This window comes from Callithrix jacchus, chromosome 5 (assembly GCF_049354715.1).
Source record: "Callithrix jacchus isolate 240 chromosome 5, calJac240_pri, whole genome shotgun sequence".
NCBI classification, from domain to species: domain Eukaryota; kingdom Metazoa; phylum Chordata; class Mammalia; order Primates; family Cebidae; genus Callithrix; species Callithrix jacchus.
Window position 1 is genome coordinate 94,729,479 of NC_133506.1, and position 26,374 is coordinate 94,755,852.

The following is a 26,374-nucleotide window of genomic DNA, read 5'->3' on the forward strand; positions in this document are numbered from 1 at the left end:
CTCCTGACTTCATGTGATCCACCCACCTTGGCCTCCAAGTGGATGGGATTACAGGTGTGAGCCACTGCATCTGGCCAAAACAACATATTCTTAATTTGATTTACTCATATTTTCTTTTCTATAAGTGAATCTGACCACTTTGTATATTTTCTAAGTGTTAAGCCCATTTAAGGTTTGTAAGTATATAAAAAAGATTAAGCCATAAATATACACAATTTATGAAACTGTTTTACAATGAAGTAAAAATCGTTTACTACTGATTAGAAATACCTACATGTTTAGAATCCTGATTATTCTTTGTAATTCCCCTCTTTGATCATGGCTACTCTGCATTTGAATATACAAAAAAGCCTTTGGAAAGTATTGTTCCTCCCCTTCTTCCACCTGAAAAATAGAGAAAAAAAAATCTTAAAAAGGCAAATACCTCCAAAGCTCGCATTATACTTTTAAAACGTCTCAACATTTATGACATCTTATTTTCCAAAGTATGGGAAAATTAAGCCCAGAATGACAATCTAATGATCATTTTGTGGTGTTGTGGTGTCTCATTTTTCTTGAAAGCCACTATTATAAGAAAAAGCAAATTTTTAAAGAACTTTATCGTTCATAGTTGATCTGGGTATTAAATGGGCTACTTTGTAGCCAGAGAAAACCTAAAATTCCAACACATCCATAAATTGAGCTTTTTATAATCGTTGTTTTTTGATTCCTTCAACATTTGAAAATCAGTATTTGTGGATGCTATGTAGAGAAAATGGACAAAAACTGAAGACTGAAAAGTGAACAAATTGAGTGCCCAAATGGTGAATAAGAACTATCATTGGCTGGGCGCAGTGGCTCACACTTGTAATCACAGCACTTTGGGAGGCCGAGGGGGACAGATCACCTGAGGTCAGGAGTTCGAGACCAGCCTGACCAACATGGAGAAACCCCGTCTTTACTAAAAATACAAAATTAGCTGGGCACGGTGGCACATGCCTATAATCCCAGCTACTTGGGAGGCTGAGGCAGAAGAATTGCTTGAACCCAAGAGGCAGAGGTTGCAGTGAGCTGAGAGTGTGCCATTGTACTCCAGCCTGGGCAACAAGAGTGAAACACTGTCTCAAAAAAAAATTTTTCGAGCTCTTACTGTCAGGCCTTGTGCTAAGTGCTATAACTGTATTATATCATGTAACCTTCACAACAGTTTGATGTTCTTTTCCCCATGTTATAGATTAGTAAACAGGTTTGAAGAAATTAGGTAATTTATCCAAAGTCACACAGCTAGCATAGTGAGGATACAAATCCTTGACTAATTCTAGAGGTGGTACTTTGAATACACCGTACTGCCTGCGTTTGGCAGATCATAGACAGAAAGTGCAGTCCTTTATCTCTGGAATAATTTCATAGTAGGGAACTACATAAAGGTTGAGTTTGTTCCTGTGAGAAGAATACATCCTTTTATTAATTAAAATGTAACATTGATTTTGGTCATATACTTTTAGTAATTTATTCCACATTGAAAGATAAAGGTTTTGAATGGATGCAGCCTGGGCTTTTTAAAGAAAACAAAAGTTATTAAATATTTATATTGTTTTCGTGCTTTAAAAAAAAGTCTTCTGGATTACAGCTCACAACTGTAATCCCAGCACTTTGGGAGGCCGAGGCAGGTAGATAATGAGGTCAGGAGTTCAAGACCAGCCTAGCCATCATAGTGAAACCCTGTCTCTGCTAAAAATTTAAAAATTAGCCAGACATGATGGTGTGTACATGTAGTCCCAGCTACTCAGGAGGTTAAGGCAGGAGAATCGCTTGAGCCTGGAAGGCAGAGGTTGCAGTAAGCCAAGATCGTGCCACTGCACTCCAGCCTGGGTGACAAAGCAAGACTCTGTCTCAAGAAAGTAAAAATAGAAAAGAAGTCTTCTAAAATCAAGCATGTAGAATATTACAAATACCTATCCTAGAAAAAAAGTACAGATGACTTTGTTAACAGTGAGTGGAAGAATGCCAAAACTAATATCACACACTGCTTTTCTCCATTAATACTGTATTTTCAGCCTTTGGACCAGTACTTGTTCTTGAGCGATTCCTGACTTGCTTCATTTTTGCAACAGGAAAGCCATACATTTTTCAAAAGATAGCCAGAAGAGTGGCTGAAATTGCACTGAAATTCTTTAGCATCTGACCAGATACTGTGATGTTTTCAGTATGATGTACTTGATTTGGCTACTCAAGATTTATCTATTTTGTAAGTCGCTTTGTTGATTAAAAGAATATTAGGAAAGGAACCTAGAAAGGTAAAAAACATGATGTGGAAGGTAGCCTCCAAAGGAACCCAGAATAATCCTTCCTTCCTTCCTTCCTTCCTTCCTTCCTTCCTTCCTTCCTTCCTTCCTTCCTTCCTTCCTTCTTCTTTTTCTTTCCTTCTTTCTTTCCCTCCCTCACCTTCCCTCCTTTCCCTTCCCCTTCCCTCCCTTCCCCTCACCTTCCCTTCCCTTCCTTCTTCCCTTCCTTCTTTCTTTCCTTCTTTTTTTCTTGCCCGGCTGTAGTGCAATGGTGTGATTTCTGCTCACTGCAACCTCTGCCTCTCAGGTTCCACCAATTCTCCTGCCTCAGCCTCCTGAAAAGCTGGCATTACAGGCATGTGCCACCATGCCTGGCTAATTGTTTTGTATTTTTAGTAGATATGGGGTTTCACTGTGTTGGCCAGGCTGGTCTCAAACTCCTGACCTCAGGTGACTCACCCACCTCAGCCTCCCAAAGTGCTGGGATTACAGGCATGAGCCACCACACCCTGTGAATGATCTTTATATCATGGTATTCCCTTTCCACATTGTATCAGGGTTGATTTGTATGACAAATAGAATACTGCAGACATGACAATGTGGGACTTCTGAGGCTAGATAATAAAGGCCATTGTAACTTCTGCCTTGGCATCTTGGATCCCTCCTCTGGGGAATGCCAGCTTCCATGGACACAAGGACCCCTGGAGATAGACCCATGTGCAAAGAAAATGAAGCCTCCTGCCAACAACCAGCATCAACTTGCCATCCGTATGAGTGAGCCCCTTGGAAGCAGATCTGCTAGCCTGACTCAACCCTTCAGATGACTGCAGTCACAGCCAACATCTGAACGAATCTTAAGAGAAATTCTAAATTAGAGCTGTCCAGCCACAGAAACTATGAGAGACAAATGTTTACTGTTGTGACCTGGTGCGGTGGTTCATGGCTGTAATCCCAGCACTTTGGGAGGCCAACACAGGCAGATCACTTGAGGCCAGGAGTTCAAGACCAGCCTTGCCAATAGGGCAAAACCCCATCTCCACTAAAAATACAAAAACTTAGCTGGGTGTGGTGGTACATGCCTGTAGCCCCAGCTAGGGAGGCTGAGGCATGAGAATTGCTTGAATCTGGGAGGTGGAAGTGGCAGTGAGCCAAGATCTTGCCACTGCACTCCAGTCTGGGTGGCAGAGTGAGACTCTGTCTAAAAAAAAATTAGTTGTTTGAGCCACAAATCTTTGCTATAATTTGTTTTGCAGCAATAAATAAGTCATATATGTGCTGCCATGTAAATGTTGGTTTTCAGACAGGATGTTTGTTCTTTTCCTAATCACTAGCTAATTATTTCCCTGAGATACACTTCTGTCTTCCTTTCTTATCACCAATTATTTTCAAAAGAATTCCTTCACATTTTAATTCCACTGACAATGCTGTGTTTTAGGGGAGGTATGTTGAAACATTTTATCTCCCAAGGGTCTCCCCATTGTTTCTTCAGTTTCTTCTACCATATTGAAAATGTATAGAGAGGAGAAGATGGCGCTATAGGAGCAACTCAGGATTGCAGCTCCCAGTGAAACAGCAGAGGGTGAGTGGACACCACATTTCCAGACGGATCTTTATTGCCCACAGACCAGAAGATTCCCAAGTGTAGGAGCCCCATGGGCCACCAGCGTGGCGGTTTTGGCTGGCGCGGCTGTTTTGGCCAGCACCGCAGCACAGTGGCACTCCGTACAAAATACACTGGTTTGGTTGCCTTGTTAAACCAGCAATTTGAGATTGAGGAAGGCAGATTAGCACATTCATCTGATTAGACGGGACTTAAATAGTAAGCCAGGCCAGGAGAGTCCTGGGAGCGACGTTGTTTCAGCTGGCGCAGTGGGTCACTGCATGGGAAATCACACAGATCCTGGTGCTCTTTCAGCAGGCGACTGCAACACCTGGGAGAGAGTCAACTGTTCAACTTAAAAAAAAAAAAAGGGGGGCTCTGAGGCAGGGAGCCAGGTGATCAGGCTCAGCGGGTCCCACCCCCACAAAAACAAACAAAACAGCAATTGGAAACACTTGGGGTTGAGAGTTTCACGGCAAGCACAGCTGAACCCAGGATGGTGCAGCTCGGTGGGGGAGGGGCGTCCACCATTACAGAGGCACTCCACCCCTACAGAGGTACTCTGCCACTGCTGATGCAGCCTGCCATTGCCAAGGCAACCCGCCATTGCTGAGGCAACCCGCCATAACAGAGAGTTCGCCATTACAGAGGCGGGCCACCATTGCCACGGCAGTTCTAAACACACCCATATAAACAGGACTACAGGGAATTACACACGGCAGCAGGGTGGAGCCCATGGCAACAGGGCAGAGCCCACGGCAGCAGGGCAGAGCCCAGAGCAGCTCAGCATAGCCTCTGCAAGCAGGCAGTGACTAGACTGCCTCCTTGCTGGGCAGGACAGTGCAACAGATACTCATAAATAAAGCCCTAACTCCCCGGGACAGAGCATCTGAGGAAAAAAAGGGGCTTTATGAGTTCTGCTGCAGCAGATTTAGACGTACCTGCCTAGCAGCCCTGAATGAACAACGGAGCTCACAGCTCAGCACTTGAGCTCCTATAAAGTACAGACTGTCTCCTCAAGCAGCTCTCTGACCCCTGTATATCCAAAGAGTCACCTCACAAAGGACTGATCAGACTGACATTTGGTGGGCATCATTCTGGGACAAAGATAGCAGAAGAAGAAACTGGTAGCAACCCTCACTTCCGCAGCTGCTACATGTGTTCCCCAGGCAAGCAGATCCTGGAGTGGACCTCAGCAGTCCTACAACAGAGGGGCCAGACTGTTAGAAGGAAAACTAAGAAACAGAAATACTTCATCGTCAACAATCTGGACGTCCACTCAGAGACCCAATCGGAGAGTCAGCAACTACTCAGAAGACAGGTGGATAAATCCACAAAGATGGGAAGAAACCAGTGCAAAAAGGAGGAAAACACCCGAAACTGGAACACCTTGCCTCCTACAAGGGACCACAACCCCTCACCAGCAAGGTAACAAAGGTGGATGGAGAATGAGTGTAATGAAATGACAGAATCAGACTTCAGAAGGTGGGTAATGAGAAACTTCCATGAGCTAAAAGAACACGTTCTAACTCAATGCAAAGAAATCTTTTGAAAAAAGATTTGAGGAAATGATAACAAGAATGGACAACTTAGAGAGGAATATGAGTGAATTGATGGAGCCAAAAGACACAACATGAGAACTTCACAAAGCATCACAAGTCTCAACTGCCAAATTGACCAAGAAGAAGAAAGGATATCAGAGGCCGAAGATCAACTCAATGAAATAAAACGAGAAGGCAAGATTAGAGAAAAAAGTGCAAAAAGGAATGAACAAAGTCTCCAAGAAATGTGGGACTATGTGAAGAGACCTAATCTACGTTTGATAAGTGTACCTGAATGTGACGAAGAGAATGAATCCAAACTGGAAAACACTCTTCAGGATATTATCCAAGAAAAATTCCCCAACCTAGCAAGGCAGGCCAATATTCAAGTCCAGGAAATATAGAGAACACCACAAAGATATTCCGCAAGAAGAGCAACCCCAAGGCACATAATCGTCAGATTCACCAGGGTTGAAATGAAGGAGAAAATGCTAAGGGCAGCCAGAGAGAAAGGTTGGGTCACCCACAAAGGGAAGCCCATCAGACTCACAGCAGATCTCTCAGCAGAAACCCTACAAGCCAGAAGTGAGTGGGGACCAATATTCAACATCCTTAAAGAAAAGAACTTTCAACCCAGAATTTCATATCCAGCCACACTGAGCTTCATAAGTAAATGAAAATAAAATCCTTTGCGAACAAGCAGGTACTCAGAGATTTTGTCACCACCAGGCCTGCTTTACAAGAGCTCCTGAAAGAGGCACTACACATAGAAAGGAACAACCAGTACCAGCCATTCCAAAAGCATACCAAATGCTAAAGAGCATCAACAAAATGAAGAATCTGCATCAACTAATGGGCAAAACAGCCAGCTAGCATCAAAATGGCAGTATCAAATTCACACATAACAATATTAACCCTAAATGTAAATGGGCTAAATGCACCAATCAAAAGATACAGACTGGCAAGTTGGATAAAAAGCCAAAACCCATCAGTATGCTGTATCCAAGAAACCCATCTCACATGCAAGGATACACAAAGACTCAAAATAAAGGGATGGATGAAGATTTACCAAGCAAATGGAGAGCAAAAAAAAGCAGGAGTTGCAATTCTTGTCTCTGATAAAATAGACTTTAAGGCAACAAAGATCAAAAGAGACAAAGAAGGACATTACATAATGGTAAAAGGATCGATACAACAAGAAGAGCTAACGATCCTAAATATATATGGACCCAATACAGGAGCACCCAGATATATAAGGCAAGTTCTTAATGACTTACAAAGAGACTTAGAGACTCCCACACATTAATAGTGGGAGACTTTAACACTCCACTGTCAATAGTAGACAGATCAACCAGACAGAAAATTAACAAGGATATCCAGGACTTGAACTCAGACCTGGAACAAGCAAACCTGATAGACATTTACAGAACTCTCCACCCCAAATCCACAGAATATACATTCTTCTCAGCACCACATCAAACCTACTCGAAAATTGACCACATACTTGGAAGTAAATCACTGCTCAGCAAAGGCAAAATAACTGAAATCATAACAAACAGTCTCTCAGACCACAGTGCAATCAAGTTAGAACTCAGAATTCAGAAACTAACTCAGAACCGCACAGCTTCATGGAAACTGAACAACTGGCTCTTGAATGTTGACTGGTTGCAGACGACATGATAGTATATCTAGAAGACCCCATCATCTCAGCCCAAAAACTCCCAAAACTGATAAGCAACTTCAGCAAAGTCTCAGAATACAAAATCAATAGGCAAAAATCACAAGCATTCCTATACACCAATAACAGACTGAAAGAGAGCCAAATCAAGAACGAACTGCCATTCACAATTGCTACAAAGAGAATAAAATACCTAGGAATATAACTAACAAGGAACATAAAGGACCTCTTCAAGGAGAACTACAAACCACTGCTCAATGAAATAAGTGAGGACACAAACAGATGGAGAAACATTCCATGTTCATGGTTAGGAAGAATCAGTATCGTGAAAATGGCCATACTGCCCAAAGTAATTTACAGACTCAAGGCTAGCCCCAGCAAGCTACCAATGACCTTCTTCACAGAACTGGAAAAAACTACCTTAAACTTCATATGGAACCAAAAGAGAGCCTGCATAGCCAAGTCAATTCTAAGCAAAAAGAACTCAGCAGGAGGCATCACACTACCAGACTTCAAACTATACTACAAGGCTACAGTAATCAAAACAGCATGGTACTGGTATCAAAACAGAGATATAGACCAATGGAACAGAACAGAGGCATCGGAGGCAACACAACATATCTACTACCATACAATCTTTGATAAACCTGACAAAAACAAGCAAGGGGGAAAGGATTCCCTGTTTAATAAATGGTGTTGGGAAAACTGGCTAGCCATGTGCAGAAAGCAAAAACTGGACCCCTTCCTGACACCTTACACTAAAATTAACTCCAGATGGATGAAAGACTTAAACATAAGACCTGGCACCATAAAAACCCTAGAAGAAAATCTAGGCAAAACCATCCAGGACATAGGAGTAGGCAAGGACTTCATGACCAAAACACCAAAAGCATTGGCAACAAAAGCCAAAATAAACAAATGGGAAATAATCAAACTCCATAGCTTCTGCACGGCAAAAGAAACAGTCGCTAGAGTGAATTGGCAACCAACAGAATGGGAAAACATTTTTGCAGTTTACCCATCTGACAAAGGGCTGATATCTGGAATTTACAAAGAACTCAAACAGATTTACAAGAAAAAAACAAACAACCCCATTCAAAAATGGGCAAAGGATATGAACAGACACTTTACAAAAGAAGACATACATGAGGCCAACAAACACATGAAAAAATGCTCATCATCACTGGTCATTAGAGAGATGCAAATCAAAACTACATTGAGATACTATCTCACGCCAGTTAGAATGGCGATCATTAAAAAATCTGGAGACAACAGATGCTGGAGAGGATGTGGAGAAATAGGAACACTTTTACACTGCTGGTGGGAGTGTAAATTAGTTCAACCATTGTGGAAGACAGTGTGGCGTTTCCTCAAGGACCTAGAAATAGAAATTCCATTTGACCCAGCAATCCCATTACTGGGTATATATCCAAAGGACTATAAATCGTTCTACTATAAGGACACATGCACACAAATGTTCATTGCAGCACTGTTTACAATAGCAAAGACCTGGAACCAACCCAAATGCCCATCCATGGTAGATTGGACTGGGAAAATGTGGCACATGTACATCATGGAATATTATGCAGCAATCAAAAATGATGAGTTCGTGTCCTTTGTAGGGACATGGATGAATCTGGAGAACATCATTCTCAGCAAACTGACACAAGAACAGAAAATGAAATACTGCATATTCTCACTCATAGGTGGGTGATGAACAATGAGAACACATGGACACAGGGAGGGGAACACTACACACTGGGGTCTATTGGGGGGAATGGGGAGGGACAGCAGTGGGGGGGGGAGCTGGGGAGGGATAGCATGGGGAGAAATGCCAGATGTGGGTGAAGGGGAGGAAGGCAGCAAATTACACCGCCACGTGTGTACCTATGCAACTATCTTGCTTGTTCTGCACATGTACTCCAAAACCTAAAATGCAATTTTTAAAAAATGTAAAGCAGACAATATGAGGCTCCTGCAGTTTGGGCCTAGGCTCTTCAACCCTATTGAACCAAAGGTAAAGGCAGAAGAAAGAGAAAGGTTTAAAATATAATCCTCAGCTAGACATGGTGGCATGTGCCTATAGTCCCAGCTGCTTGAGAGGTTGAGGCAGGAGGATCATTTGAGCCTAGAAGTTTGTGGCTGTAGTGCACAATGATAATCCCTGGGAATAGCCATTCCACTCTAGACCAGGCAATACCACAAGACTCCAACTCAAAGAAAAAAGTAATTTTCCTTTTGTTTTAAGTGATTCAGAGTATAGAAGAAAAATAAAGTTTATTACTGTGATTAAATAATTTAGCTCAACAATTCTATCTTTTAACCTGCAGAAGGCAACCTTCAATGACTCTCCAATGCCTATAGGATCAAATGTAAACACCTTACTCTATGTGGTTCAGCAGCTACCCTCTTTTCATCATATTTTTTACTGTTTGCCTTTACACACTTATTGTTCCAGTCAAACTGAACTATGATGTTTCTGATTTATGCCTTTTGCATGCTAGCTACAGTTACATGTAAAAAAAAAACAAACAGAAGACTGTGAACAAAGAAAGTATGGGAAATGCTGCATGTTATAGATTCCTCTGGGAGATTTATAATGCACATTAAAAGCTCTGAGAAGTCCTTTCGTAAGAAATCTGTTTAACTTTGTTCAGCTCAATAATACTTAGTTGAGTATTACATAAGTCAGGATCCAGAAAACAGTACCTATGCCAAGGAATTCATACAAGGAATATAATAATGAGAGAAACTAGTTTAAAATGTGGGAGAGGAATTCAGAGGGCAAACAGAGGGATGGTGGGACAACCCAGAGATAAGCAACATGAGGGAGATGCTGTAGGGAGTAAGGGAGGAGGGATTGCTCCTCAGGTGTGCTACAGATTTTTCTCACAGAATCTCCAGTCCCAGGTAAGCCTTGAGATAACTGCAGCCCTAGCTGACAATTTGCCTGCAACCTTATGAGAAACTTTGAGCCAGAACTGATGCAGGGCCGGCAAGCCCTAGAACTGGGGCTTAGCCTGGGAGGGTTCTTTGCTTGACATGGCAAAGAATTCAAGGGTTGGCCTGTGGTGTGATACAGCAACACTTTTTGAAACAGCAGTGTACAGTAGCCACAGAGGCACACAATAGCAGCTCAAAGGCAGTTCTGTAGTCACATTTACATCCACTTATAACTACATGCAAATTAAGGGTGGTTTATACAGAAATTTCTAGGAAAGGGGTGGTAACTTCCAGGTCATCAGGTCATAGCCATGGAAAAGGGTATAACTTCCAGTTGTTGCTACGGCAATGGTAAACTGATATGGCACACTGGTGGGCATGTCACACTGGTGGGTTTGTCTTATGGAAAGCTGCTTTTCCCATCTCCCCTCTCCTTTTATTTTTAACATTTATTTAATTTTTTACTTTTTTCTTGAGATGAGGTCTCAGTCTGTCACCCAGGCTGGAGTGTAATGGCATGATCTCAGCTCACTGCACCCTCGACTTCCTGGACTCAAGCCATCCTCCCACCTCAGCCTACCATGTAGCTGAGACCACAGGTTTGTGCCACCACACCTGGCTAATTCTTTTTGTATTTTTTTGTAGAGATGGGTTTTGCCATGTTGCCCAGGCTGGTCTCAAACTCCTGAGCTTATTTGATTCACCTGCCTCCAAAGTGCTAGGACTACAGGCATGAGCCACCACACCAGCCAACCCTCTCCCTTTAAGGCAGTCCTCAATCTGGTCCAGTGTCCGAGTTTCCAACTCTGGAGTTAAGTCCTGCCTCCTACCTCAGAACCACTGAGCTAATCCAAGTCCCATATTACCAGTTCTCAGAAATTGTGTGAGATAATAAGTATTTGTTGTTTTAAGCTGCTGAATTTCAGAGTAACCTGTTACACAGAAAAACAGATAACTAATACAGATTTTGGTAACTGGAGGTAGGGTTTTGCTGGAACAAAATTCTAAAATGTGAAAGTGACTTTGGAACTAGGCAGCGGGCTTTGGGCAGAATATTAGTGAAAGTCTAAAGTACCTCACAGAAGTTATTAATAGAAACACCATGATCTTTGAAATGGCTGTAGGTGAAGGCTTACAAGAAAATGAAGTAATGTTGCCCAGTGCTGTGGTTCATGCCTGTAATCCCGGCACTTTGAGAGGCTGTGGGGGAGTGGATTCCTTGAGCTTAGGAGTTTGTGACCAGCCTGGGCTACATGACAAAACCCCTTCTCTACAAAAAATAAGATAAAATACAAAAAGTTAACCAGGCACATCTGTAACACCAGCTTCTTGGGAGGCTGATGTGCATGTATTGCTTGAGCCTGGGAGGTTGAGGCCAGCCTGGCCAACATGGCAAAACCTCATCTCTATTTTTAAAAACACAAAAATTAGCTGGGTGTGGTGGTGCATGCCTGTAATCCCAGCTACTGAGGAAGCTGAGGAACGAGAATTGCTTGAACCCAGGAGGCAGAGGTTGCAATGAGATCGTGCCACTGCACTCCAGCCTGGTTGACAAAGTGAGACTATCTCGAAATAAATAAAGAAATAAAAATAAAATCTCAGGAAGATTTAAGGTTGTGCCTCAGAGTACTATTCAGTCAGACAAAAAGCTCTGAAAGAGATGAAAGGTGTGCTCCCATACTGTATTCTCTCAGTAAAATGACAAAACTGCTAGGAAGCTTAAGGGGATCTGATCAGAAGCTCAAGGTGGAGTAGAGCTTACCTGAAAGAGGTTTGTGGGTCTGACTTTTGTCTAATGGAGTGAACCCCAGTAGGATTCACAGACCTATAAAGTTGGTGGTGGGGTAGTATTTCAGAATAAAAGTGGGTCAGTGCCCCTTGGCACCTGCCATTTCCTCCCATTTTTGAACAAGAATAACTAGCCTTTATCCTGCTATACCTGTCTCATCATTGCATGTTGGGTATATGAAGGGGAAGATAAATTGTCTCTTCAGTGTCACAGGTGGAGAGGAACTGTACTCAAGGAGCTCTGCTTAAGGAGTCGTACCCAAGGAGCCTCATCTGCACATGTACTTCAAGATGAGGCTGTAAAGGCAGGAGACCTTTGGAGACTTTAGGAAGAAGTGAGTGTATTTTGCATGTTGGAGCAACAAAACATTGGGGACAGAGGGTGGACTATGGTAGCTACTCTCCAAGATAGCTTCCAATTATGATTATGATGATTATTATTATTTGAGACACGGTCTCACTCTGTCACCCATTCAGACTGGAGTGCAGTGGCTCGATCTTGGCTCCCCACAACCTCTGCCTCCCAGGCTCAAGCGATTCCCCTGCCTTAGCCTCCTGAGTAGCTGGGATTACACGCATGCACCACTACTGCCCAGCTAATTTTTGTAGTTTTAGTAGAGATGCGGTTTCACCATGTTGACCAGGCTGGTCTTGAACTCCTGACCTCAAATGATCCATCCTCCTCGGCCACCCAAAGTGCTGGGATTTAAGCATAAGCCAGTGTGCCCGGCCAGCTCCCAATTATTTTTGCCTCCTGGTATTCACAGCCTACTGTAAACCCTGCACACTCTGTTTCACAGTTAGTCTGTGTGACCAATGGCATGTGGCAGAAGTGATGGTATATGACTTCTGAGATTAGGTTACAAAAAGGCTGCAGCTTCCATCTTGGTCTTGAACTCTCTCTCTCCTTCTTCTTCCTGGTGGAAAAGGAAGCTGCCATGTTGTGTGCAGCTCTGAGAAGCCCATCTGGTAGAAGGAAACTGTGTCCTGTACACAACTGTGTGATTGAACTTGGAAGTGAGTGCTTCAGCCCTACCTTAGCCTTGAGCTGCCTGCAGCCCTAGGCCACATCTTGACTGAAACCTTATGAGAAACCCTGAGCCAGAACCACCTGGGTAAGTCACTGGCAGGTTACTAAATCTCAGGAACTGTGTGAGATAAAATCTTGCTGTTTTAAGTTGTGACGTTCAGAGGTAATTTATTACATAGAGATAGATAACAAACATACCATAGCCTAGGAGCCAGGACTGCCCAACAGAGTTGGGACTGTGGAGAGAACTGTTTTCTGCAGTTAGTGCCATAAATAAACAGCCAAGCCAGTCACAGTGGCTCATGCCTATAATCCCAACAGTTTGGGAGGCCAAGGCATGCGGATCATGAGGTCTGAGATTGAGACCATCCTGGCTAACATGCTGAAACCCTATCTCAACTAAAAATACAAAAAATTAGCTGGGCATGGTGGTGCATGCCTGTAGTCTCAGCTACTTGGGGGGCTGAAGCAGGAGAATCACTTGTACCCGGGAGGCAGAGGTTGCAGTGAGCCAAGATCACACCACTGCACTCCAGCCTGGGTGACAGAGCGAGACCCTATATCAAAAAAAAAAAAAAAAAAAAAAATACAGCCAACACTGAAGTGCAGGGAGAGGGAAAATCCTAGCTTTCTCATGGTCCCTCATTTGCCACCCTTCCCTCCGTTGGCCAAACCAAACCACAAGGAAATTGATAAAGGAGCCTGAGAAATGTCATTTGCAAGGAGCAGCCTCTAGAGACAGTAAGGCCTGGGCAACATGGCGAGACCTTGTCTATATAAAAAATTTCAAAAATTAAGTGGACATGGTGGTGCACGCCTGTGGTCTCAGCTACTCAGGAGGCTGAGGCAGGAGGATTGCTTAAGCCCAGAAGGCCAAGGCTGCAGTGAGTCATGTTCGAACCACTGTACTCCAGAGTGCACTCCAGCATGGATGACAGAATGAGACCCTATCTCAAAAAAAAAAAACACACACACACAAAAAAAGGCATGGTGGCTCACACCTGTAATCCCAGCATTTTGGGAGGCCGAGGCAGGCAAATCACTTGAGGTCAAGAGTTCAAGACCAGCCTGGGCAACATGGTGAAACCTTGTCACTACTAAAAATACAAAAATTCGGGGCCGGGCGCAGTGGCTCAAGGCTGTAATCCCAGCACTTTGGGAGGCCGAGGCAGGTGGATCACAAGGTCAAGAGATCGAGACCATCCTGGTCAACAGGGTGAAACCCGTCTTTACTAAAAATACAAAAAATTAGCTGGGCATGGTGGCACGTGCCTGTAATCCCAGCTACTCAGGAGGCTGAGGCAGGAGAATTGCCTGAACCCAGGAGGCGGAGGTTGCGGTGAGCTGAGATCATGCCATTGCACTCCAGCCTGGGTAACAAGAGCGAAACTCGGTCTCAAAAAAAAAAAAAAAAAAAAAATTCAAAAATTAGCTGGGTATGGTAGTGGGCCCTCCCCTGTAATCCCAGCTACTAGGGAGGCTGTGGCACGAGAATTGCTTGAACCCAGGAGGCAGAGGTTGCAGTGAACCAAGATTGTGCCACTGAACTCCAGCCTGGGTGACAGAGAAAGACTCCGTTTAAAAAAAAAAGAGAAAGAACAGAGGCAAATTAACTGCACAACCAAGAACCCTTTTGCATGGAATTCCCAGCAACATTCTTTAGAACCTTGTTCTCAAACTTCAGTTTGAAAAACACTGGCCTAAATTGCTCTTTTCCACATCTCTGCAAGTTCAAATCTTATTCATCAATTCATATCTATTTAAAATGCAAAGTTTTTCTCCACTGACCTTTTCTTCCTCGTGACCTGGGGTAGCCCTCTCTTCTTACAATTCTACAACATTTGATCTATATCAATTTTTGGCATTTTCAAATAAAAGTTATAGTTATTTATTTCATGTTAATCATCTGAGCATTAAAAATCTTCTTGAGGGTCAGATCAATTTCTGATGTACTGTTGCATATTGCTCAATCATCACAGTACCTAGCATAGAAACTTGCACATAGTAAACATAAATATTATTAAGTGAATGAATGAATGAATGTCAAAAGCAGTGGTAGAAATGTTATAAAACTCTAGTACCTTTGTTTATATTACTATTTACTCACCTATTTTGAGATGGAGTCTCACTCTGTTAACCAGGCTGAAGTGCAGTGGCGCAATCTCAGCTTACTGCAGCCTCCACCTCCTGGGTTCTGGCAATTCTTATGCCTTAGCCTCCCAAGTAGCTGAGATTATAGGTGTGCGCCATCATGCCTGGCTAATTTTTTGTATTTTTAGTAGAAGCGGGGTTTCAGCATGTTGCCCAGGCTGGTCTTGAACTCCTGAGCTCAGGCAGTCTTCCCGCCTTGGTCTTTGAAAGTACTAGGATTATAGGTGTAAGCAACTGTGCCCAGACTGTTTACATTATTATCCCATCCCTTATAAACTCTTGGTAGAGTCAAGAGATTCTAGAATAATCTTTCTATTTTCTTGGCTGGTCATATCTTTTGAACTCCGTTGAACCTTTTCTTGGGGGAAGAGAACAATAAAATTACAAATTGGTTTGTATCTGAGCAGGAATAATTTTCCTGTGAGACCAAAATTCTGCCTGGAACTTTTTTTTTTTTGAGACAGAGTTTTGCTCTTGTTGCTCAGGCTGGAGTGCAATGGCATGATCTCAGCTCACTGCAACCTCTGCCTCCTGGTTTCAAGTATTCTCCTGCCTCAGCCTCCTGAGTAGCTGGGATTATAGGAATGTGCCACCACACCCGGCTAATTTTTGTATTTTCAGTAGAGACGGGGTTTCTCCATGTTGGTCAGGCTGGTCTCGAACTCCTGACCTCAGGTAATCCGCCCACTTTGGTCTGCCAAAGTGCTGGGATGACAGGCGTTAGCCACTGTGAATGGCCCTGCCTGGAACTTTTTAGCAGGAGGAGCAGGTTCAAAGAACTGCACTTGTCTCTTCTTTCAGCTTTGGCCACTCTCAGAAAAATCATCTGCTCAGTGAGAAAAGAATACTCAGCCGTTTGCAAAAGTGATTTCTTCTACTTCTATACTTTCCTTGTCGATGCCGTGATTGAGGGAATAGATGCAAAACAGAAGGATGTTTTTAGACCAGCTCTTCTTAATTAGTTCAGGTCTCTTCACTTCCTGCTTGGATTAGCACAATGCCCTCAACAAGTTTCCTGGTATCTTGTTTCTAAAAACAAATAGCTCATCACTCTCATGTTTAGAGTGTTTCAGTGGTTTCCAACCTGGGCAATACAGCAACACCTCGCCTCTACTAAAAATTTTTAAATTGGCTCATGCCTGTAATCCCAGCACTTTGGGAGGCCAAGGCAGGCAGTCCCTTGAGGCCAGAAGTTTCCGACCAGTCTGGCCAACATAGCAAAACCCATCTCTGCTAAAAATGCAAAAATTAGCCAAGCATGGTGGAGGGCGCCTATAATCCCAGCTACTCGGGAGGCTGAGACAAAAGAATCACTTGAACCCGAGAGGTGAAGGTAGCTGTGGGCCGAGACTCCATCTCAAAAAAAATATTTTTTAATCGAGCTCAGGAGTTCAAGACCAGCCTGGGCAACACAGTGAGACTCTATCTCATTTTATTTAAAAAAAATTTTTTTTTTGAGATGGATTCTTGCTCTGTCACCCAGGCTGGACTACAATTGTGCGATCTCGGCTCACTACCACCTCCATCTCCGGAGTTCAAGCAATTCTCCTTCTCAGCCTCCTGAGTATCTGGGCTTACAGGCGTCCGCCACCACACCTGGGTAATTTTTGTATTTTTTTTTTTTTTAAGATGGGGTTTCACCATGATGGCCAGGCTGGTCTTGAATTCCTGACCTCACGTGATCCACCCACCTCAGCCTCCCAAAGTGCTAGGATTACAGGTGTGAGCCATCGTGCCCGGCATAATTTTTGTATTTTTAGTAGAGACGGGGTTTCACAAAATTGGCCAGGCTGGTCTTGAACTCCTGGCCTTGTGATCCACCCACCTCGGCATCCCAAAGTGCTGGGATTATAGGTGTGAACCACCATGCCCAGACTATTTTTTTTAAAAAAGAAAAGAAATCTTTTTTAAAAAATTAGCTGGGCATCATGGCACTCGCCTGTAATCCCAGCTACTTGGGAGACTGAGGTGGTCGGATTGCTTGAGCCCTGGAGACTGAGGCTGCAATTGAGTTATGACCACACCAGCCTGGGCGACAGAGAGAGACCTTGTCTTTAAAAAAAAAAAAGGGGGGGGGTGTTTTTCTCTTCTGGATAAAATCCAAACTCTTCATAATTTGTTCCTGGGGTTACTTCTCCAGCCAAATCATTTCCTCTCAACACTCAGCTGTCCAGTCCTCCCCATCTTCCTTCTGTGCCTTCTCCCCTCTCAGTCTTTTCCTGGCTCAACTCGACTCATCCTTCAAGACTTATTTCAACTGTTTCCCCTAAGAAGTTTCTCTAGAGCCCCTCTTGGTAGATTAGGATTCCTTAGCATACTTTACAGACCTCTTAAATTGCTCTCTAAACCTCAGTATCTCAAGCTAGAAAACTGGGATAATACATCAGAAAGTGTGGCAAAGCTACTTAACACCATGTCTGACATATATTGTCACATATTAGGTGTTAAATCATAGTAATTACTTTAGCTAGTCTCTTCCTCATGTTTGAGAAAATAGATCCGGAAAGGTCGAATGACTGGCTTAAGTAGGATAAAGATAAAGGAGGGGACTTTCTGATTTGTGCATGATTTACAAACCTAATTTCAAAGTAAGAAAATTAGGGGAAGTTGACTTTAATATTGAAATGAAATAAAACTTAAGGTTGAGAGTGGATGCTACACTACTGAGAAAAATGGCAAGTCAACAACTTTTGAGAAACTCAGGATATTTGATGCTTAGAGTTGAAATGTTTTCTTACGTTTCTCAACCTGCTGATTTCTTTTAGGTCTGTTTATTGCTATATTCAATGAAATAGTGTCTGCGCATTCATGAAATAAAATGGTTTGCAACTTCTTAGCCTTTTTTTCTATTGAATTAAGTACAACATTAAACCATTAAAATGACCTTAAGAAAATCAATATTGTCCCCGGGCTCAAGACCACTTACTCCACAGCTTAACTGGTCCTTAGCTTTCAGCTTTTGACTCTAGGCTTGTACTCTCCAACACAGTAGCCACCAGTTGCAAATGGCTGATGGGCACTTGAAATCTGCTAGTTAAAACGGAAATGTGCTATAAGGGCAAATAAGTGTGGATTTTGAAGATTTGATTAAAAAAAGGAATGCAAACTATCTCAATTATTTTTTATATTCACTACATGTAAAATGAAAATGATTCTGACATACTGAGATAAAGTATGTGTACTTTATATTAATTTCACTTGTTAGTTTTTACTTTTTTTTTCTGAGACAGAGTCTCACTCTGTCACACAAGCTGGAGTGCAGTGTGATCTCAGTGATCTCAGATCACCGCAACCTCTGCCTCCCGGGTTCCAGCGATTCTCTTGCTTCAGCCTCCCGAGTAGCTGGAATCACAGGTGTGTACTACCATGCCCAGCTATTTTTAGTAGAGATGGGGTTTCACCATGTTGGCCAAGCTGGTCTCGAACTCCTGACCTTGTGATCCACTTGCCTCAGCCTCCCAAAGTGCTGGGATTACAGGCGTGAGCCACTGTGCCAGGCCTTAATTTTTACTTCTTTAACATGGCTATGGAAAAAATTCAAGTTACTTATTTAGCTCTCATTGCATCTTTTTTTTAAATTTTATTTTTCATTTAAATAGGTTTTAGCTCTCATTGCATTTCTATTGGACAGTGCTGCTCTAGACCTTGCAGATTTTTCAGAATCATATGTGTAGCATCAGGTGCCCTTTCCTGGACTTGTCTGTCTCAGGTGATGTAACTCTGTCACCTTCCTGGAGACCAAGTGGTAGTTTGTACGCCAGTGCCTCCACCATCTCATTCAGGATGGAACCCCTACAAGGTCGAAGGGGGTTACAGAACAGTTTTGAATGCAGAACACTGAGTGAATCCACATTTCAAAGAATAGAAGACAATCGGTGATTATTGACCCAGATTATTGGCCCAAAGTTACCTCTAAAATTAACCTTAACATTCCCAATTGGGTCCTATTTTACTTGGATTATCTCTTTTAATCATTGCAGCAACTCCGACATTTAGGTGCTATTATTACATACACATTTTACAAAGGGGTAAATTGAAGTTAGGGAGCTAGCAAGCATGAAGTTCTGTTTCCTTGCTTGCTTTTTGAGACAGGGTCTCACTCTGTCACCCAGGCTGAGTGCAGTGGTACAATTTCAACTCACTGCAATCTCTACCTCCCAGGCTCAATCCATCTCTCCACTTCTACCTCCCGAGTATCTGGGATTACAGGTGCGTGTTTCCACACCCAGCTAATTTTTATATTTTTGTTGTTGGGGGTGAGGGTTTCGTTGTGCTGCCTAGGTTGGTCTCAAACTCTTGGGCTCAAGCAATCTGACTGCCTCAGACTCTCAAAGTACTGGGATTACAGGCATGAGCCACCGTGCCAAGCCAAGCATGGAGTTTTGACCCCAGTTGGTCTAACTTTCCAAGAGCCATTGTAAGCAAGATTATGAGCTGCTTGTACATGCTCTATTTTGTCAACACATGACCTGACACACACTAGATGGTTAATAAATGTGTGTAGTTAACTGGTTATATAGTATGATCTCAACCATGTAGGAAAAATATATATAGGGAAAAGTCTGGAAGGAAATACATCAAAATGTTAAAAAGTGATTAATTATGAATGGTGATGTTATGGACTTCTTTGGGTAATGTACATTTAAAATTTTCATCTTTATGCTTTTATGTATCTGCAAACTTTTGACAATGTGTGTGTAATGTATTTATTTATTTATTTTGAGACAGAGTCTCCCTCTGTTGCCCAGGCTGGAGCGCAGTGGCACGATCTCAGCTCACTGCAACTTCCACCTCCCAGATTCAAGTGATTCTGCTGCCTCAGCCTCCCGAGTAGCTGGGATTACAGGTACCTGCCACCAAGCCTGGCTAATTTTTGTATTTTTAGTAAAGACAGGGTTTCACCATACTGGCCAGGCTGGTCTTGAACTCCTGAACTCAGGTGATCCACCTGCCTTGGTTTTCCAAAGTTCTGGGATTACAGGCATGAGCCACCATGCCCGACCAACAATATGTGTGTAACATTTTAATTTATTTTCATTTCTTCCTAAAAATCCCATATAACTTCTGCCCCAACACATGCATAGCCTCCCTCATGATCAACATCTCCCACCAATGTGGTACATTTACCACAACTGATGAACCTACACTGACACATCATCATCACCCAAAGTCCATAAATTACTCTTTAAATCACACAAAGTGTCATTTTTACAGAATATAAGTGGTTACTGATATGTTCTTTATGGGCTGAAAATACTTATTCCTACTCTTTCCCTCCTCCCATGATTCCATTCCCCTCACAACTGGGATCTCCCTCTATTCTACTCTGCTTCTCCGTTCTCTTAGTCCTGTCTCTCTCTCCTGCTCCCTTCTGCGATGCTCCATCAGTTTTTCTTCTGGGTCTTCCACCTTTCTTTGCTTCTGTCTCCCCTTTCTTTTTGAAAAGATTGACATTCAAACAGAAAAGTCAATTAAAGGTTACTTCCTACCTGGTAGGTTTTGAGTAGATTCTACCTGCCACTGGAGTCCTGAAGATGCTGCTCAAGTCAGGGGGTCCAGGCAATGGGAGGGCAACAATTTGAAAAATGGAGACCCGTTTAGATGTGAGGTCGAGGAAGGCGTTTCAGCCTGAGGAAAGTAGTGGAACAAAGATCCAAGGAGTCTCTCAGAGAAAGGGAAATGAGTAGAGGAGCCCGTACCTCACTGGATCTGGGGATTGTTGTCTCCTGGTGCTGGCACTCAGTTATAAATTTGATTTGAGCTCCTGGATTGAATGACTCCTGGTTGCATAATTGACTTAACTATGTGGACTTTGGGTGTGAATTAGGTTTAACAAGATTTAACTGCTTCAAAGGGCTTTATAAGAATTCATTTTTTCCTTCAAGTCTGATTTCAAATCCTACCTACTTTGTGACACCTTCTCTGACTTTGATGCTCTTCTTCTAGTGCTCTTATTGCGGCATAGTAGGTACATACCTAATTCAAGCAATTACCCCGTTGTATTTTACCTTATTCTGTAGGAAATGTTTCCTTTAGTACCTCTCTTTAGGAATCTTGAGGGACAGGCAGGTATCATTCCTATTTGTATCCTAGGCCTAGAGGAAGAACACACTCAATTGAGCTAGCAGGTTCTCAATAATTTTTTTAAATTATATTAATAATTAACATTAAGTAAGCACTGTGGCAAGCACTGTATCTACATTGTTTCATTCACCAGGCACTTTAGGAGAAAAGTACTTTTATTACCCCCATTTTACAATAACTGAGAGTAAGAGAAATTAATTTGATCTAAGGCTATCTAGTGAGGGGCAGAACTTTTTCTCCAGGCTTTGGGCTTCAGATCTGGGCTCTTCACCACCACAGAGGAACAAATGGATGAATGAGAACTTCTTTTCAATTTATGACTGAAGAAGTGATATAGAAGAGTTTACCATTCATTTAACAGATACAATTACGTATCTGTAATACTTAATACAAGACCTAACTCACCGATGTTTCTAACTTCTGAGTCATATTTTTCTTCTTCTTTGTTTCTTGTAATCCTACAACCCTCAGAGAAACTGTCTTGAACTCTTATATTGAAATGTAACCCAGCCAAGCACTGAGTGTTTTATGGGAAAGAGAAGGAACCTTTTGCTTGGTTCTTACTTCTTATCACCCAGTCATTTGTAAATATACAAATATCAAGCACCTACTGTGTGCTAGGACCTTTTTTTAGGCACTAGATAGACACAAGTAAACAAAAAAAAGTAGTGAGACCTTTACATACACTAGTTCTGCTCCTCACAATAACTATATGAGGTAATGATGACAACAGTAATAGTAACCCTTAACAATGCTTATCTGTGCAGGGCACTGGGCAACCTGCTTAATTTGTATTAACTTATTACAATAAACCTGTGGGGTAAGGGGTATGTTTTCTTCATTTACAGATGAGGACACAGACACAGAGTAGGAAGTGACTTGCTCAAGCGTGGAACCCAGGCAGTGTGGCTCTAATTCCCAGCCTATTAACTACAGGGCAATATTTTGTCTCTTAAGTTTCTATCTTCATATCACAACTTTAAGGTGGCTGAGTCTTGTCCCCATCCAGATCGTCTGACTCCCAAGTCCAGAGGTTTGCGCTGCACCCCAGCAGCCTCGCGAAATAAATGAGAATGTCTTGGAATTTTTGCCAACACTTTCTCTTCCAAAGAACTCAAAATGATTTCTACGTAATTCTCATTGATTTGTGAAATGAACCTTCCTGGACTGTAAATTTCCTCGCAAATACACGGCCAGGGCCCCGGGTCATTTTACACTGGCCGAGGCACCCAGCAGATGGCGCTGTGTTAGTAGCCACCGGCTGGCTGCCCCGTCCCCCGGGCTCACCGCCTCGGCCGAAAGCTTCCCGGCGCTCCCTCGCTCACTTCTCTCTCCCCCTCCCCACGGAGTCCGGGCCCACGTGACCTCAAGGCGGCCAATGGGCGAGCAGAGAGGGCGAGCTGGTCCCTGTGGCCGCCATTAAAGCGAAGGGAAAACCCGTGAATTCGGATTAAAGGGGGAAAATCACCGCCCGCTGGGCCCACAAAATGGGGGAGACTACGGCGTCCAGGCGGTGAGGCCGCAGGAGGGCAGACATTAGACCGGCTCGGCTCAGGGACGACACGAAGACAGCCAGAGAATGGTGTGAGCCCGCAGACGCCGCCACCACCTCCGCCGCTGAGGAGACTCTGGGCTTAAGGACATCGCCGCTGCCGGGCCGGGGGCCTGGGCTCTCCCGGTTCTCGCCCTTTCCGCCTCTGTGCGGGCGCCTCCCCGCCCGGGAGAACCCTCTAGGGCTTGGGCTCTGCCGTCTCGGACTCTATTTTGATTATTTATTGTGTAATTTATTATTTTCTTGCGGTAGGGGCACACATCCCATCCGTCCCCCAAAGAGGGACAAGCGTCCGCGGGCTCCGCAGTCCGGCCCGCCAGGCGAGCGCGGCGCGGCCCTCCCGCCTCCGGCCCTCGGCCCCGGGCGGCTGGGTGCCGGCCGGGCGGCGGGGGCTGCTCCCGGCTGCGGCGGCGGCGGCGGCGGGGGGTGGGTGGGGAGGGCGGGCGGCCCGGCGGCCTCCTCTTCCATCGCCCCCCCAACCACTACCCCCCCTTCGCCCTCCCCGGTGTCTGTGTTTCTCTCTCTGGTCGGAGGCGGCGGTAATGGCGGATGGTGGGTTGTGGCGCCGGCGGCGGCTGCTGTGAGGGACGATGAGTGCCTCCTTCGTGCCGAACGGGGCCAGCCTGGAAGATTGTCACTGTAACCTCTTCTGCCTGGTGAGTGCCGGGGCCGGCGGGCGCCGAGGGAGGGGGCCGCGAGGTGCGCCTTTGGGCCGTGGGGGAGGGGGCCGGGTCTGGTCCAGATGCCCGAGTCCCCGGGCGAGGCCCAGCCGGAGCCGGCGCCCTGCGAAGCTCCATGGGCAACCCTAGGAGACGGTGTTCGCTCTCCCACGGTGCCGGGCTCTGTTTGGGGACTGTTGGCATTTTTTCTTGTCTTGTTTCGGACTCTCTTCCTCACCGTAGTCTCGTCCTCAACTTGGGCTCCTGATCTGGCAGAACACTAACCTTTCTCTCTGTCTTGCTTAACTGTTGCTTTTTTCTTTATTGGCCCGGTACTGTATCCTTGCTTCACGCTTTCCATTATTGCCCCTGCTCCCCACTGCCTTTATGTCTCACCCTGGTAATTTGGTTTCCCCATGTAAACAGGACCCCAGAACTTATGCCCTAGAAACCTGTCTTCGTTTTACTTTTTTTTTTTTTTTTTTTGGTATAAGTCAAGCTAAGGCAAGATTAGTTTCTTTTTTGGGTGACTTCAGATCTCTGTAAAAACCAGTAGGTGCCATTTCATATGTTTCTTTTTAAACTTTCAAAACAGTTTGCCGTTTTTGACAATTTCTAGCCATCTTGCCTTTATTAGAACATAATGTTTTTGTGAGAGTGGAGGAGGCTGATGGATGAGGTGCTGTGATTTTGCACTGTTTCTATATTTATTGTGTTTTGCTTGCTTTTTTAGAATGTTTTGAGCAGGCTGCTCCTTGTTTGATTGAAATGGAAAGTCGGGGGAAGCTGCATGTAGGGATGACCATTGTGTAAGTTAGCTCGGGTCTGGTAACATCCAACAGTTACGACTTTCAAAAGTACCAACTGTTGCAAATAACTTGTCCTGTATGGGACAGTAGCTGAGAGCTTCATCAATGACTTTAAGTTTGGGTGACTTTATTTTTTCATTTTCTCCCTTGTGCTATGAGAAGTATTAAAGAGTATGTGATAGGTAAGTGAGTCAAGTGGGCGGAGCACAACTAGTTGGCAAGTGTAAACTGCCAGTCATGTATCAGCAGTTTCATTTTTGGCACCTTATGCTTTGCTCCTTTAAGTTAGATTAAATAATTATTGAATTACTCTTGTCGAATTTCTTTCCGGATGCTAAATTGAGATCTTTAATACTCTTCTACAATATGTTTTTCTTTTCAATGTCCATTAATCAGCATCTCTTCACATATAGTAAGACATACACCGGGTTTTATATTTCTATGTTATCCAACGCAGTCTATTTTTGGTACTTTTAGGATCAGGTTCTTTGAAGATAGACTAGCACAAATCTCACAGTTCTTTGTGAGCGGCTATTTGACTTTTCCGATTGGGTGTGTGTGAAGAATTAACATGGATTTTTTTTCAGGACTTGTTCGGATGTCTCTTTGTTAGAGACATTAATCCTGTAAATGTGGAATAAAAACCCATGATAGGGTCTTTAATCATTGATTCTCAGTTAAAAGTTTCATACCAATGAACAAATGTGACCAGTTAGGACAGAGAAAAATGTATGTTCTGTGTACATATTGAAGTGTATGTCTATATTTAACTTCATTCAGTTTCTTTTGTTTCTACTGGGGTACATATTTGCTTATTAATCAGTGACATGGTGGTGGTTGTTAATTTTTAATAGTGTTCTTTTCCCTAAAATTCTTGGTTGTTGAATTATAAAGTCTTTTTTTGTCCTCATTTGCATTCAATATCTCTAGCATACATTGAAAAATTGTAACGCCTTAATGAAATAGAGACGTCATATTGAGTACTTTTGACTTTGAGTGAATGTGCAATAATAAAACATCATGCTTTCTTTCCTTCAGGCTGACTTGACGGGAATTAAATGGAAAAGATATGTATGGCAAGGCCCAACTTCTGCCCCTATTCTGTTTCCTGTGACAGAAGAAGACCCCATTTTGAGCAGTTTTAGTCGCTGCCTTAAGGCAGATGTACTTGGTGTTTGGCGGCGAGATCAAAGACCTGGAAGAAGAGAATTGTGGATATTTTGGTGGGGTGAAGACCCCAATTTTGCTGACCTTATTCACCATGACTTAGCAGGTGAAAGCAACTTACCATTCTAATGATATAGCAACATTGTATACTTCTCCCAAAATATCATTTGTATTACAAATTCAGTTTGTTTGTTTTTGTGGAACACTTAGGTAGGAGGCCAGATAAAAATTCAGCTTCATGTTTTATTTCACCATGATTATTTTATTTTACTTATATTATCCATGTTGTTATAGCTGGGTTTTTAATGCTTGAATGACTTTCTCCTTCCACCACCCCTCTTCCTTCTTAATTCATCACAGGTAGTTAGGGCCCAAGGGAGGCATGTTATATTAATCTGAAAAAGTGGAATCAGGAAATAAAGTCCTAACAAAGTCATGTAATAGTTTTAAAGCCAAATGTAACTTTTGAGTCATTTCAGCCACTGCTGAAGTTGAGTCTTTTGCATAAATAGGCAGACAATTCTAAAAGTACTGGAAATGTATGTCTCTCTTTCTCTCTCTCTTTCTGTGTGTGTGTGTGTGTGTGTGTGTATGTGTGTGTTTTAAGGCATAAGAGTATTTTGTTACTGTCATTTGTGTTTGATTAACATATGAAGGCATATGTTAATTTAGTTATTTTAGGAAAGTGACTCATACTGTTCTGTCAAACATAATAAGAGACAAGTGCCAACTTGTTTAGCTTTTATAGGACATGGGATCATAATCTAAAAGGTTACACAAACAATTTTATTGTGAGCAAATCAGTGTGATTACTTCCTTATTTTCTTGACTTTTAGGACCAAATGCTACTTTAGAAAGAGAAAGTGTAGCTTTTCATATAATTACTGAAGCTTTAAACTGTCAAAGTCAGTATTAACTGAATCTTAGATAATAGGAATGTAGATGATTAGTTCTATGTTATAGGATACCAAAGACTTCAGTAAGATAGTTTATGATTATTGACAGATAAATTTAGGATTTCTAGATAATTTTTTTAAAGTTCTTATTTGAAATTGAGTACTCTGAAGTTTCTCTTATTGTCCTTTTAGGATTTCTAGATAATTTTTTT

At 43.1% G+C, this 26,374-nt stretch overlaps 1 protein-coding gene and 1 long non-coding RNA gene across 6 annotated transcripts in view; one reads left to right on the forward strand and one right to left on the reverse strand.

The window, feature by feature from the left end:
• Positions 1-22,358, reverse strand: part of LOC118153785 (uncharacterized) — a 31,132-nt gene extending 8,774 nt beyond the window's left edge. For 2 of the 3 annotated variants that reach the window (XR_004743326.3, XR_004743325.3), the window contains exons 1-4: positions 21,485-22,358; positions 21,004-21,090; positions 20,485-20,623; positions 275-384 (exon numbers count right to left, since the gene is read on the reverse strand). This is a non-coding gene — a long non-coding RNA (uncharacterized LOC118153785). Of the gene's footprint in view, positions 1-274; positions 385-18,557; positions 18,788-20,484; positions 20,624-21,003; positions 21,091-21,484 lie in introns of those variants that run through there. The other variant, XR_004743327.3, reaches the window with a different exon arrangement.
• The window catches only part of MED13 (mediator complex subunit 13), a 232,951-nt gene that overhangs the window by 100,700 nt on the left and 105,877 nt on the right, over positions 1-26,374 (forward strand). For 2 of the 3 annotated variants that reach the window (XR_013535714.1, XM_002748181.6), the window contains exons 1-2: positions 22,489-23,287; positions 25,138-25,372. Coding sequence is in view for 2 of the 3 variants with exons in the window: in XM_002748181.6 (XP_002748227.1) it covers positions 23,222-23,287; positions 25,138-25,372 (301 nt within the window). In the remaining variant the exon portion in view is untranslated. Of the gene's footprint in view, positions 1-22,488; positions 23,288-25,137; positions 25,373-26,374 lie in introns of those variants that run through there. The other variant, XM_078373689.1, reaches the window with a different exon arrangement.